Source organism: Amblyraja radiata, chromosome 26 (assembly GCF_010909765.2).
Source record: "Amblyraja radiata isolate CabotCenter1 chromosome 26, sAmbRad1.1.pri, whole genome shotgun sequence".
NCBI classification, from domain to species: domain Eukaryota; kingdom Metazoa; phylum Chordata; class Chondrichthyes; order Rajiformes; family Rajidae; genus Amblyraja; species Amblyraja radiata.
The window spans coordinates 6,960,810-6,976,813 of record NC_045981.1 but is presented as its reverse complement, the minus strand read 5'-3'; the positions used below and the strand labels follow the sequence as shown (position 1 = coordinate 6,976,813).

General features: G+C 44.3%; 1 protein-coding gene across 4 annotated transcripts in view; it reads left to right on the top strand.

Moving 5' to 3' along the window:
* LOC116987846 (myosin-16-like) overlaps window positions 1-16,004 on the top strand; it is a 157,065-nt gene that overhangs the window by 76,715 nt on the left and 64,346 nt on the right. For 3 of the 4 annotated variants that reach the window (XM_033044100.1, XM_033044098.1, XM_033044099.1), the window contains 2 exons: window positions 11,382-11,527; window positions 12,785-12,875. In XM_033044100.1, the coding sequence (XP_032899991.1) occupies window positions 11,382-11,527; window positions 12,785-12,875 (237 nt within the window). Of the gene's footprint in view, window positions 1-11,379; window positions 11,528-12,784; window positions 12,876-16,004 lie in introns of all 4 variants that reach the window. The other variant, XM_033044101.1, reaches the window with a different exon arrangement.

The following is a 16,004-nucleotide window of genomic DNA, read 5'->3' as shown; positions in this document are numbered from 1 at the left end:
AGATAATTGCAGCATTTTTCCCACGGTAGGGGAATCTAAAACTAAAGGGCATAGGTCTAGGATGAGAAGGGGAAAATATAACGGGAATCTGAAGAGCAGATATTTCCCACAGCGAACCGCTAGAGGAGGTGACAGAGGCCTGTCTACGATTACAAGATTCAAATGATATTTGGATAGTTATACGAAAATGAAAAGTTTAGAGAGATATGAACTAAATGTAGGCAAATAGGACTAGTGTAGATAGATATTGTGGTCAACATGGGTTAGTTGGGCTGAAGAGCTTGAAGGATGAGAGGAGACCTCATTGAAACTTACAGAATTATGAAAGGCTTGAATAGAGTGGATGTGGAGAGGATGTTTCCACTAGTTGGAGAGTCTAGGTATAGAGGTCATAGCCTCAGAATTAAAGGACGTTCCTTTAGGAAGGAGGTGAGGAGGAAGTTATATAATCCGAGGGTGGTGAATCTGTAGAATTCTTTACCACAGAAGGCTGTGAAAGCTAAATCAATGGATATATTTAAGGTAGAGATAGATAGATTCTTGATCAGTACAGGTGTCAGGGATTATGGGGAGAAGGCAGGAGAATGGGGTTAGGAGGGAGAGATGGATCAGAGATATACGAGTCATGATTGAATGGTGGAGTAGACTTGGTGGGCCTAATTCTGGTCCTATCACTTATGAACTAAGGGGCTGGATTCTGTAATTTGTTTTTAACACGCTAACACAGATGTTTCTAAATGGGTCACACCGCTGTACTTTCCCTTCATTTTCTCCATCTCCCCAAACATGTCCGAGCCAAATCTAGAATCTGATCTAATCTACTTGTTGATCCTTGAGCTGAATATTAGTCGTGAGCAGAAGAATTGTTTCGAGTGACACAGATCGGCCGCACAAGGCCTCATCCACAAATTACACCCATGTGCTGTTGACAACTGGCAAGGCCCCAGCCCGGGATTGTTGTCTGCCAAAGCTTCTCGTGCATCAGAGTATAAATTTAAAAAGAGCATTAAAACTTACTGAACACTTCTAACTCATTAAAACAAGTATTAATAAGAGAGTAACAAAAACATAAATAGTTGGCAAAACTCAGCAAGTCAAGCAGCAACTGTAAACAGAGAAACTGTCACCACTTTGCGTCATAGAAACATAGAAAATAGGTGCAGCAGGAGGCCATTCGGCCCTTCGAGCCAGCACCGCCATTCATTGTGGTGATTGTCCCCAATCAATAACCCGTGCCTGCCTTCTCCCCATATCCCTTGATTCCACTAGCCCCAAGAGCTCTATCTAACTCTCTCTTAAATCCATCCAGTGATTTGGCCTCCACTGCCCTCTGTGGCAGGGAATTCCACAAATTCACAACTCTCTGGGAGAAAAAGTTTTTTCTCACCTCAGTCTTAAATGGCCTCCCATTTATTCTAAGACTGTGGCCCCTGGTTCTGGACTCGCCCAACTTTGGGAACATTTTTCCTGCATCCAGCTTGTCCAGTCCTTTTATAATTGTATATGTTTCTATAAGATGCCCCCTCATCCTTCTAAACTCCAGTGAATACAAGCCTAGTCTTTTCAATCTTTCCTTATATGACAGTCCCGCCATCCCAGGGATCAATCTCGTGAACCTACGCTGCACTGCCTCAATCACAAGGATGTCCTTCCTCAAATTAGGAGACCAAAACTGCACGCAATACTCCAGATGTGTTGCCCCACGGGGAAATGTTAAGCAGAGTAGGAATAAGTTCTCAGAATTCAGAAGAATGAGAGGTGATCTCGGAAACAGAACATTTGTGAGCCAATGGGGTCACAGTACATATTGCACCACACCCCTTCCTTTAAAATGGAGATAGAAATCTTCAGAGGGAGTGAGAAATGAAGGTAAGGAAGCTTGGAAACAGGCAACAAATTATATTAAACTTTCTAGTTTAGTGCAGGAGCAGGAAACATGCAAGAAGCCATTGATGTAGTGGAATGATGTGTGGGAGGAAACAAAAGTAAGGCAGGTACAAACATATCCCGTGGAAAAGCAGGCATGAGATAAGTTTCCATGACAAAACCTTTGAAACATTCCCTTTGGGAATTCCCCTTTTAGAGAAGTTAATGGAGAGAAATTATGTTTAATGATTTTTATAGAGGCGAATGTTGTAACATCTTGGAGCCTGGACTTGTTTCACCAACATGGAGGGTAACTGAGCATGACTTAACTGCAGTTAAATCACTCGCCATCCTTTTGCAACAGTAATTGGGTGGGGAGTTGTTACTGCACATATTACTCTTGCATTTGCATAATCATTCCCACCCAGGAGTTGGATCTGAAAACAAGATAAAAACTGCTTGTTTAGATAATTAAACATCAGCACAAAGTTGTGGGCCTTGAGGGATAGTTTAGTTCCTCTTTTACTCATTAGGGAAGTGAAGCATGAATCCTCAGAAAAAGAAACAATATCCCATTTGATCTTGGCCACTGTGTAAATAGTGTGTGGGTTTGCCCTTGTTCTGGGACATGGCTAGTCTTAGTTACATGGCCAGAGTCAAGCTAAGCTCTAATCACTTTGTACACATAGCAGAAGACCTACTGCTTTACAGCGCCAGAGACCCGGTGTCGATCCCGACTATGGGTGCTTGTCTGTATGGAGTTTGTACGTTCTCCCCGTGACCTGCGTGGATTTGCGTTTCCTCCCACACTCCAAGGACATACAGGTTTGTAGGTTAATCGACTTGGTGTAAATGTAAATTTGTCCCCATTGTGTGTAAGGAAGTGTTAATGTGCGGGGAATCACTGGTCAGTGCAGACTCGGTGGGCCGAAGGGCCTGTTTCCACGTTGTATCTCTAAACTAAACAAAACAAAGCTAATAGTTTAATTCCAAAGTTGCTTACGCAATATAAGTATTTAATATAAAATTGACATCACTGGATATGCTCATTAAGTCGGACATCAACTGGAGAGAGAAACATAGCTGATACATGGAGTTCACTATCAGTGCACCGGCCAGTTTTAATCTGCAATGCTTGGTCATTGGGATTGGCAGAATATGCAATAGATGAGGCCAATTTTAATTTCAGTCAATACTCAAACATGGGTGCTTCATGCAAGGTAGAGAAGATCACATGTTTTTCATTTACCTCTCAATTTCATGTTCTTTCCTCTGGGTCACACATTCTTAAAGGAGCACTCTTACTGCAAACGTGCTTTTGGCTGTTGTGCTTAATGCAGCATTTATCCAAAGGGGAAATGAGATCCAATGTAATTCACCGGTCAGCACCAGCTACAACCTACGAGAACCTAAGCGAACCTTCGACCTCCTGGCGACCCACTACTACCTCCTGGCGTCCCACCTACAGCACATCAATTCTCGCTACTCTCCATGGCGGCTTCATTCTAGTCACCGCTAATTTTTCAACATGTTGAAAAATTCACGGCGACCATAATGAGGCCGCGACTAGTTCCCAGAAATGCGGGGACTCCTCACGACCGTGAAGGCGACTTCCCGGCAACCACCCGCGACCATGTGGCGACCATGTGGCGACTGCATAGTCTTCTGCAGTCGCCTAAAAAGTTGCCTAAGTGGGACAGGCCCATTAAACCACTTTATTTGGTCGCCTGTTTTTTTTTAATTTGGTTTGTGCAAAATCTGACCTAAGTAACATTTTTATCCATGTATTTAATTGTGGTCATACCTTTTACAAAGTAGAGGTTTACGCTAGTCTTTTATTGCAAGTTCACGAGAGATTTGCACCGAAGCTGCTTGGATGAAAAACTTGCTTTTCAAAGGCTTCTGCACAGCTGCGATCAGCTGATAAGCATTGAATTCCACATCACAGCTTTTCCTCCTTTTCCTCCAGTGGTTTTTCCCAGCTGTTGCCATTGCCCTTTGACCCAGAGCTTTAGTCATTTGCCAACTCCATTGTCTGTGGGAGTCTTCTCTGATTCGATCCAACATTTTCTGTCACCTTGGTAATAGCTGCCCGACAGATTAGAAAGGATTTTCAGACGGATTGTTCCAACACCGCTATATTCAAACAGGTTGGTCTCAGTGCTGGAACGATGTTGATTCGAAAATATAGCTTAATAACTGCTCCATCTGGATACACTAGGATTCCTGTTGCTAAGCAGCTATGTGGCTAACTGGAGCACAGTTCCAATATGGCAGAAGCTACAAGGCAGGTCACAAGTCAGCAGGAAGGGAGTAAGATAAGGGAAAGGTCACTACACTATATAAAACTCTCCCTGACAGTGGGATAAATTAGCAGTTTACTCTGCAAATACATGATCAAAGTGTGACCATTTTAATTGGTAACCAATGGTTTGAAAGCTGATTGAAGAAGGCTCAATCTTCCAGCTATTTACAATATATATTAATGATTTGGACGAGGGAATTGAATGCAACATCTCCAAGTTTGCGGATGACACGAAGCTGGGGGGCAGTGTTAGCTGTGAGGAGGATGCTAGGAGGCTGCAAGGTGACTTGGATAGGCTGGGTGAGTGGGCAAATGCATGGCAGATGCAGTATAATGTGGATAAATGTGAGGTTATCCACTTTGGTGGCAAAACAGGAAAGTAGACTTTTATCTGAATGGTGGACGATTAGGAAAAGGGGAGATGCAACGAGACCTGGGTGTCATGGTACACCAGTCATTGAAAGTAGGTATGCAGGTGCAGCAAGCAGTGAAGAAAGCGAATGGTATGTTAGCAATCATAGCAAAAGGATTTGAGTATAGAAGCAGGGAGGTTCTACTGCAGTTGTACAGGGTTTTGGTGAGACTACACCTGGAGTATTGCGTACAGTTTTGGTCTCCTAATCTGAGGAAAGACATTCTTGCCATAGAGGGAGTACAGAGAAGGTTCACCAGACTGATTCCTGGGATGTCAGGACTTTCATATGAAGAAAGACTGGATAGACTCGGCTTGTGCTCGCTAGAATTTAGAAGATTGAGGGGGGATCTTATAGAAACTTACAAAATTCTTAAGGGGTTGAACAGGCTAGATGCAGGAAGATTGTTCCCGATGTTGGGGAAGTCCAGAACAAGGGGTCACAGTTTAAGGATAAGGGGGAAATCTTTTAGGACCGAGATGAGGAAAACATTTTTCACACAGAGAGTGGTGAATCTCTGGAATTCCCTGCCACAGAATGTAGTTGAGGCCAGTTCATTGGCTATATTTAAGAGGGTTAGATGTGGCCCTTGTGGCTAAAGGGGTCAGGGGGTATGGATATAGAAAATAGGTGCAGGAGTAGGCCATTCGGCCCTTCGAGCCTGCACCGCCATTCAATATGATCATGGCTGATCATCCAACTCAGTATCCTGTACCTGCCTTCTCTCCATACCCCCTGATCCCCTTGGCCAATGAGGTAGATAAAAATGCTAGAGAAACTCAGCGGGTGAGGCAGCATCTATAGAGCTAAGGAATAGGTGACGTTTTTGGGTCGAGACCCTTCTTCAGACTGATGTGGGGGTGGTGGGGGCGGGAGGAAGAAAGGAAGAGGCGGGGACAGTGGGCTGTGGAGAGGAAAGAGGAAGAAAGCAAGACTACCTGAATTTGTAGAAGTCAATGTTCATACCGCTGGGGTGTAAACTACCCAAGCAAAATATGAGGTGCTGCTCCTCCAATATACGGTGGGCCTCACTCTGGCCATGGAGGAGGCCCAGGACAGAAAGGTCGGATTCGGAATGGGAGGGGGTGTTAAATTGCTGAGCCACCGGGAGATCAGGTTGGTTATTGCGAACTGAGCGGAGGTGTTGGGCGAAGCGATCGCCAAGCCTCCGCTTAGTCTCGCCGATGTAGAGCAGCTGACATCTAGAGCAGCGGATGCAATAGATGAGGTTGGAGGAGGTGCAGGTGAACCTCTGCCGCACCTGGAAAGACTGCTTAGGTCCTTGGAAGGAGTCAATGGGGGAGGTAAAGTGACAAGTGTAGCATTTCCTGCGGTTGCAAGAGAAAGTGTCGGGAGGGTAGTGGTTTGGGTGGGAAGGGACCAATTGACCAGGGAGTTACGGAGGGAGTCACTACCACACTTACACGGTACCTCTGGAATTCAACGATGTTTAGATCAAGGCTCTCAGCAACACTTGAGGGCGGCACAGTGGCACAATGATAGAGTTGTTGCCTAACAGCGCCAGAGACCAGGTTCAATCCCGACTACGGGTGCTGTCTGTATGGAGTTTGTGCGTTCCCCCTGTGACCTGCGTGGGTTTTCTCCGGGATCTCTGGTTTCCTCCCACACTCCACAGACGTGTAGATTTGTAAGCTAATCGGTTTGATGTCATTGTAAATTGTCCCTAGTGTGTAGGATAGTGTTAGTGTACGGGGATCGCTGGTTGGCGGGTCATGGTAGGCCGAAGGGCCTGTTTCTGCACTTAATCACTAAACTAAACAAGAAAGGGTCATTATTGAACATGGTTAGTGAGTATTGTTGATGATTATGGAAGTACACTGATTTATCTCAGAAAATTATTTTCTTTAATAAAATATCACAAATTTCTTATGGCACGAGATCTCCAGGATAATTCCTTAATCAGTCCTTCCAGCGAGAAGCACCTTGCAGCTCTTGATTTGTTTGCACGAAAGTAGTGGACAACAAAATCAGTGACTGTTTTACCAACCAGCAGTTTTTAAAGTACCAACTCCTGCTGTTTGATGCAGTTGTCCATCAGAGATGTGGGAAGATTGAGGGACCTGGCAGTGGTGCTGCTGGAGGTGCTGCTGTCTCAGTTCTTGTGGATTCAATCCTAATCTCTGGTGGGTGCTGTCTATGTGGAGTTTGCTGCCTGGAGTGACTGCATGGGTCTCCTTTGGCTGGTCCAGTTTCCACCCACCTCAAAAATTAATGGCTAATTAGCCTTTCAAACTGGGAATGTTTTACTTGAAGCAAAGAAAGCTGAGGGATGACCTTGTAGATGGGGCATATATAAAGTCACAGTCCCTTTCCCAGGATAGGTGAGTCTAAAACTAAAGGGCATAGGTTTAAACTGAGAGGCAAAAGATTTAAGGGGTCTTGAGGGACTTGTTTTTTCTGCACAGAATTGGGGGGCATATAGAAGACTAAGAGGTAGAGGCAGGTACAATAACCATATTTAACAAGCATTGGGGGCAAATACATGGATTGGAAAAGTTTAGACAGATATGGGCCAAATGCAGACAAATGAGACCAGCTCAGGACACGTTTGAAAAAAACACGTCTAGCTCAGGACGTCTTGAATGTCACAAAAACTAAGGAGCTGATTGTGGACTTTAGAAGGGCTCAACATCTGAGTTCGTACACGCCACTGGAGATAAATGGGACTACTGTGGATAGGATGAGCAGCTTTAAATACCTGGGAGTCCACATCACAGAGGATCTGACATGGACAACACACGCTGCCGCACTGGTGAGTAAGGCAAGGCAGCGCCTTTACCACCTCAGGCAGCTGAGGAAATTCAGAGTGTCTCTGCAGATCCTTCAGTGCTTCTACTCTGGGGCTGTAGAAAGCACCTTGTCCGGCAACATCACAAACTGGTTTGGGAACAGCTCTGCCCAGGACAGGAAGGCTCTGCAGGGAGTTGTGCATTCGGCCGAACGCACTATGGGAACTGCACTCACCCCCCTGCAGGACCCATACACCAGGAGGTGCAGATCCAGAGCCAGCAACATAATGAGGGACCTCTACCACCCCAGCAACGGACTGTTCCAGCTGCTACGGTCAGGCAAGCGCCTCCGCTGTCATGCTGTGAAAACAGAGAGAATGAGACGGAGTTTCTTCCCACAGGCCATCAGGACCGTACTCCTATCTCACCAGGGACTCATTTACTAATTTACTGTTGTGTTGTGTTGTGTCTTTAAAAACATTTTTTTTAAACTAAAATGTAAATACTGGTTCTGTTCTGTTGTTCTGTTGTTTTTGCACAATCCGCATGCATTGCCACTTTCATTTCACTGTACATCTTGTATGTGTATGTAACAAATAAAGTTGACTTGACTTGACTTGGGTCTCGACCCAAAACGTCACCTATTCCTTCTCTCCAAAGATGCTGCCTGTCCCGCTGAGTTACTCCAACATTTTGTGTCTCGCTCAGGACTAGCTTTGGTCAGCATGGGCTGGCAGGGTTGAAGGGCCTGTTTCTGAGCCATATATCCCGCTGACTCTGGAGCAGTGGAATCTGGGAGGAGCCGATGAGAATGCAAGAAGAATATAAAGGGATTAGTGAAAACTGGTGCTGATTGTGTATACTCAGTCCAAATGGTCTGTTTCCCAGCTCTATGTCTATGATTCTTATTACACGATGGCTCTTTAAAACATATTACAAGGCAGAGAAGGTTACCATGACACCTCTGCAACTTTGTCTGTATTAGTTTTGGTGACTAATCTCAGAATGGTGTGGTTTAATTAACTGGGCAGTGATGCCATTCTTGGTTATTGTAAAATATATCAATTGAAGTGTTGGCAGACAGCACCCAGCTGTGGCCAGCAGCTTCTCGTGATTCTGTCCGACACGCTGACCTTTGATTTAAAAGCAAAGACCAAATAACTCATGTTCTGATTAGTTGAGCAGTTGGATTAGTTGGTGCTTTAGAAAATAAATAGTTGTTGAAAAATCTTGTGTAGATTTAGGTGTTTTTATCTAGTAGCTGACGTTCTTTTTAACTATCGCAAGATATTGTCCAAAAAGGATTAATTCCTCAGTTACTTTGAATAAAGATCAGTGATGATAGGAAGTTGAGTTCAGTAGTGAGAGAGGTGAAGAGATAATTTACCTTATGCCTGCTTCTGACACAGAGCCCTGCTGCTCCGGATGGAACACTGCAAGATACTGTACTAAACGTAATCATTTGGAAAAATCTTCCCACTCAAGTAATCAGTTAGCAGAAGTCATTAATGAAAATATTAGAATCATAGAGTGATACTGTGTGGAAACAGGCCCTTCGGCCCAAGTTGCCCACACTGGCCAACATGTCCCAGCTACACTAGTCCCACATGACTGTGCCTGGTCCATACCCCTCCAAACTTGTCCGATCCATGTACCTGTCTAACTGCTTCTTAAACTTTGGGATAGTCCCAGCTTCAACTACCTCCTCTGGCAGCTTGTTCCATGCACCCACCACCCTTTGAAAAAGTTACCCCTCAGATTCCTATTAAATCTTTTCCCCTTCACTTTGAACCCATGTCCTCTGGTCCTTAATTCCCGTAAATAATTAATTTCACATATACTGGCAAGTTAAGAAAATGCATTTATATTGCACATTTCATAATCTCGTGGTTTCAAAGTACTCATAGTCTGTGAAGCAATTTTGAGGTATAATGACTATAGACATTATTGTAATTTCAGCAAACCTTTGATCTGATTTATATAAAAAGAATAGTTTCTGTTAGTGTCACAGTATTTGGTGCAAGCTGGTTCCCACGCAAATCATTGTGGAGCTAAATATATTTCATAGTAGATCTACAAGATTATTATGTGTAGGAAGGAACTTCAGAAGCTGGTTTAAACTGATGATATAGACACAAAAAGCTGGAGTAACTCAGCGGGACAGGCAGCATCTCTGGAGAAAAAGAATGGGTGAAGTTTCGGGTCGAGACCCTTCTTCAGACTAATAGATTACTGTTAACAAACAATTAGTAGTCAATCCATGCAGTAGATAATCCCACTGTCCAGTGAGCTACTATGCCATATGAACCAGGAAAACCCAAGATGTGATTTCTCTCTTATGATTGAAAGTTGCGCAGACATTAGCTAAAGACAAAGCAATTCTGGACAATAACCCCCACAGAAGATTACAGGGCCCAAAATAGTGCCCATGCTTCAAAGATGCTTTACTGACTGTGAAGCACTTTGAACCTGTTTCAGATGTTGTATGAATGGGAACATTTTATTTTACTCACCAATAAATATGAAATTGATTTATTATTCGTTAACCCCAGATGTCAAGTTATACAAGTGCAAAGGGTTATTTGACAATGGGCAGCTAATGCCTGTCATTTGCAGAAGTGGGCGGCACAGTGGCATAGTGATAGAACTGCTGCCTTATAGTGCCAGAGACCCTGGTTCGATCCTGGCTATGGGTACTGTCTGTATGGAATTTGAACGTTCTTCCTGTGACCGTGTGGGTTTTCTCCAGGTGCTCCGGTTTCCTCCGGTATATGATAGTGTTAGGGTGTTCACTGGTTAGCATGGACTCGGTGGTATAAACGGCCTGTTTCCATGCTCTACCTCTAAAGTCTCAGAGCCTAAAGCCTTAAATGAAGAGAAATTCAAAGCAAACTATCAGACCACACAACCATTGGTTGAGGCAAATGGAATGTTTTCTGAGATTGTGTTTTTGTTCAGCAGGCTGTGGTTAAGTCTGCAGATATTACTGAGGCAAGTTAATTGGAGCAGAGATTGATGGTATTGAAATCTTTCCCATCTGGTAATTGAAAAAGCCCTTCAGTACTTGAAATGTGTTTCGGCACAGCCTCAAATAGATTCCTGACACCCAACAAATAAAACTGCAGATGCTGGAATCTGAAGCCGAAATAGAAATGCTGGAAGAAATCAGCTAATAATGCAGCCTCCGTAGAAACGGAATGCAATCATGTTACAGACTTGAACAAAACTTCCCTGAAGATGCTGCCTGCCTGGCTGAGTTCTTCTAATAATCTATTTTTCTTTTGCATTCCATATGCTCATTTGGCAATGACAAAAAAAACTGCTGTAATATTAGTTGATGTAGCATTTAAGCGGTTTAGAGCGTGCAGAAACAGGCCACGCGGCCCACCCAGTCCACGGCAACCAGCGATCACCTCGTGCACTAACACGAACTAACACTATCCTACACGCTCGGATACAACCTATAAACCCGTGCATCTTTGGAGTGTGGGGGGAAACTGGAGCACCTGGTGAAAACCCACACAGTCACAGGGTGATAATACAAACGCCACATAGACTGCATCCGTAGTCGAGATTGAACCCGGGTCTCTGGTGCTGTAAGGCAGCAGCTCTCCCAATGCACCATTGTGCTGGTCAATTTGATGGCATTGAAATCAAAGGATCTTGATGGGATCAGGAGTGGCCAACCTGGGCGGAAATGCGATTGCAAACATTGGAATAAGTTGCACTATTGAGATGGACTAGGGGATGGATTTCCATTCTCCTGGTGTTGCTTCACGTATTATTGGGAGTTCCTGATGCTGACAGTAATGGAAAAGGTATCCCCATTCAATGCACTGACTTTCCCTTGCCGGTTGAGTGCATATTGTATCGCCCCCATTATCCTTCTCATCCTCTCTGATGCCAAACTGAGGGTGAGCATTTGCTGGATTGTGACTAATGGATAAGATGTTTCTGTTGTTACTGCGTGAATGAGTTCGCAATCGTAATTTTTTTTTAAAATCCAGAACCTGCAAATTAATTTTTCAACCTCCATTTCCTCGCCAGTTTGAATACAGTTCGGAGCAGGTGAAACAGCTGCGGACAGATCTTGAGAGGGGGAAGCGGAAGCTGGAAGGAGACCTGAAGATGACCATTGACAGCCTGAACGAAATGGAGAAGCTGAAGGTTGACCTGGAAGAAGTCATCAAGAAGTGAGTTTTGTTTTTCTTTATTTCTTAATAATAACTGCACATGACTTAATAGTAGACCACCAGGTCCGTCGAGCCCGCACCGCCATTCACTCATGGCTGAACACTAAACAGACACACTTACCCACAAACAGTAGACACAAGACACAGAACACAAGACACTACCCTCCCCTTTATACCGCTATCACCCCTCTCCACCCCAAGAACCACGTGATCTCCTGGGGGAGGCAAAAAACCGGATAAAAACCCAGGTCCAATTCGGGAAAAAAATCCGGGAAATTCCTCTCCGACCCCAATCCAGGCGATCGACACTTGTCCAGGAGATCACTCAGGTCTTACTATACTAACCATACCTAGGTCCATATCCCTGCCCTCTCCCCGTAGCCCCTTATCCCCTTGGCAGCTAAAAAACCATCTATTTTTGACTTAAATATATTTAACGTTTCTGCTTCCACTGCTCCCTGGGGCAGTGAATTCCACAAACTAACCACCCTCTGGGTGAAGAAGTTCTTCCTCATCTCAGTTTTAAAAGAGCCCCCCCTCACTCTGCAACTATTTTGTCACGTATTAACTCATTTGTTATCTTAAAGGGGTTCATATTTCGCTTGGGCAGCTTACAGCCAGCGGTATGACTATAGATTTCTCTAACTTGTAATCCTTGCATCACCCTCTCTCTCCCTCCCCCACCCAAGTCATTGTACTAGCTTCACTGTCGTCTTGTTGAGACTCATGTCTATAACTAATTTACACACAACACACGGATAACAATGGCCTGTTCCCTTTATCATCATTATTGCATATCTTCCATTCATTTGTCCTATTTCTCTCTACATCATTGTCTATATCTCTCGTTTCCCTTTCCCCTGACTCTACAGTCTGAAGAAGGGTCTTGAACCAAAACATCACAATAGACAATAGATTATAGACAATAGGTGCAGGAGTAGGCCATTCGGGCCTTAGAGCCAGCTCCGCCATTCAATGTGATCATGGCTGATCATCCCCAATCAGTACCCCGTTCATGCCTTCTCCCCATATCCCCTGACTCCGCTATCTTTAAGAGCCCTATCTGCCTATTCCTTTTCTCCAGAGATGCTGTCTGACCCGCTGAGTTATTCCAGCTTTTTGTGTCAATGTTTAAAGGCATCTTGTTCTTTCACATCTGAGCTGTTTTACATACAGATGTGGATATCATTTCCAGATGTTGTTTAAAGCTTTAGGAACTTTGCCCTCCGTGTGACATGTATTTTGTTCCATCTGAAGGAAAGAACTGGAGATAAATACAGTGAGCACTAAACTGGAGGATGAACAATCACACACTGCTACTCTTCAAAGGAAGATGAAGGAATATCAGGTAGGATGATTTCATCGGTTGTGACATTTGCTGAGGGTTGTTGAGACTGAAGAGGGGAATGAAAGTTTCAAAGTGAAGACATTTGTCCAGCACAAAGCAGATGTATATTTGATGGCCTTGTGATTTTGGGAGTCAGTATGAAACCAGAGCCAAATTCAACATCTGACATCAATAATATGTCAGCGGTCACGCATCAGATCTGCAGCCTGCAGAGTAGAAGATGAACACTGCCCAGACGTGGACTAGTGGATTCTAATTGGACAAGTAATCTCATGCTTTGTTAGTTTTGCGTTCCAATATCATGCGTTGTAACCCCCGCCTCCCCTGGTCTGCAGAAATTAGAAGCAAATGTGAATAGTACCTTTATTTGGTGGCCGCAGGAATTCCTTCCTGAACTGTTGGTTTGTACAATTGATAGCAGGAACATCAATTCAATTTGCCCATTATCAGTGAAGAAAAGGAATGGATGACGTTTCGGGTCATTATTAGTGAAGAAAAGGAATGGATGACGTTTCGGGTCGAGACCCTTCGTTAGACTGAGAGGTCAGGGGAGAGGGACTGATAGTTATGAAAAGGTACATACCACCAGAGGTGCCGCACGATTGGCAGCCCCGCCAACAGTCTGTCTGTTTTTCGTCTTTTTTTTTTGTGTGTGACAAAAGTTTGTGTAAATGTTCTCCGGTTTGTTTTATGTTGGGGGAGGGGAAAACTTTTTTTTCAGTTTCTTACCTTGCTGGAGATGGGGTTGTTTTCGGGATCGCATCTCTGGTTGCTCTGCGGCCTACCATCGATGGAGCTGGAGGCCTCCTCGGACTGACCTTGAGCCCTACCGCGGAGCGTGGACTTAACATCGGAGCCAATCCTTGCCTGGAATCACTCCGCCTGCGGACTACATCGAGAGCTTGCAGTCAAAGGTTCAAAGGTTATTTTATTGGTCACATACACCTAGGTGTAGTGAAATGCTTCTTGCCATGCAGCACATAAAGAAAGAATACAGACATAACATTAATAAGAGATTTAAACATAAAGAACATCCCCCCCACAATGGTTCCCATTATGAGGGAAGGCACAATGTCCAGTCCGCATCCCCAGTTCACCCATAATCGGGCCTATTGAGGCCTCCACAGTTGCCTCCACGGAGACCCGATGTTCCAGGCCGTTCTCGCCGGGTGATGGTGCTCCGGCGTCAGGAGAATCCTCACAACGGCTTGGGACACCTGGAACGGCCGCTTCCGTACTGGAGGCCGCGGCTTCCGAAGCCAACAAGGCCGCGCCGGATGGAGCTCAATAGAGACCGTGGATGTCGCGAAGCTCCAACGACGCAGAGGTTCGACCAGCCCCGACCCGGGGTCTGATCGCCAGGGCGGGGGAGCTGACATCCCCCCGATGCAGGAGCTGATTGCCCTGATGCGGAGGGCCCAACTGCCAGCTACGGGAGTCAAGATCGTCCCATCAACGGAGGGATCGAGGCCCCTGACCGCGGGAGAACAATGAAGGAAAGAGAGTTTAACTTTTTTTGGAGGAATGTGGAGGAGTCACTTTGGTGGATGTTTATGTTAAAATGTGTTTTGTGTGTTCCGTTTCTTTCTATTTGTTTGACTGACTTGGCAAACAAAATTCCTCGTATGTTGCGAAACATACTTGGCCAATAAAGCATTGTGATTGTGATTGAACAAATTAATAAAAGATATGCAAAAAGACAGATCAAGGCCACCAACGATGAACAAGGAAAGGTGGAGCCCACAATGGTCCATTGTTGGCTGTGGGGAAGTTACCAGTACGAGTAATACAGACAGTGATTCTCAGCAGGACAACAGAGAACCTAGTACGATGACTCGGTGTGGGAGGGATGGAGAGAGAGGGGATGCAAGGAAATTAGAGAAGTCAATATTCATATCGCTGGATTGAAAGCTGCTCAAGTGAAATATGAAGTTTGGACTCGCTAGAGGCAGGAAACATGTTCCCGATGTTGGGGGAGCCCAGAACCAGGGGCCACAGTTTAAGAATAAGGAGTAAGCCATTTAGAACGGAGACGAGAAAACACTTTTTCTCACAGAGAGCTGCGAGTCTGTGGAATTCTCTGCCTCGGAGGGCGGTGGAGGCCAGTTCTCTTGATACTTTCAAGAGAGAACTAGATAGGGCTCTTAAAGATAGCGGAGTCAGGGGATATTGGGAGAAGGCAGGAACGGGGTACTGATTGTGGACGATCAGCCATGATCACATTGAATGGCGGTGCTGGCTCGAAGGGCCGATTGGCCTACTGCACCTATTGTCTATTGACTTACCATTTATGATGAGCTGCTGCTGTTAACTAGCTCTCTAATATTTATTTGTTAATATTTTTGACTATTTGTTCATTCAATTTAGATAGCTCCAATTTTGTTACTCCAGAGATTTCATTTCTTTTTGCCAATTGCATGTCACACAGTTACTGACCCTCAGTAACAATTCTCAAACACCAGCTTTTTATGGTATTACATCTTCATCGCCTTGCATTCTGATGCTTCCATCCTTGATGCAATATCCTTACACAGGCAGGAATATTATGCTTCATTGAATTTCAGAAGTGGAATATTTACAGCAGTTGCTAACTTATCACGCATCCAATTCAGCAGCCTCATTGTTTATCAGAATTAAAATAAAATAAGTTTTAATACATTTGTGTACTGCATTGCTAAAAGTAATATTTTCAAGCATATTGATTTTATCAAAATAACCTTATCTGTCTATTTGAAATGTTTGTATTGCATAGTCTATTAGTTCCTTGGGATAATTTCCTTCCTAAAAAAAATTCCAAAGGCACATTGTTGCAATAATCATCTGGAAGGACAACGTTATTGATACAGTCGGCTTTATTGCTAAAATAACTCTATTTATTTTGAGATAGAATTCACTTTTTGACATCTAGTTCGTTTGTATTTGAAAGCATGTCGGCTATAAGCAGTTTCTCAGAGGAGACAGAGATGCTGAACAGAACAGAAAACTATTTGCCTAGTTCCTTTCTTCTCTTAATGTGTCAGAATTCCTGAAACCCACACTCTGGCCTCGATCTTAAGATGGAGGTGATTCACCAACATCTGGCAAATCGCTCTTGTCAGATTGGTGGTTTCCGCGGTAGTGCTTAGCACA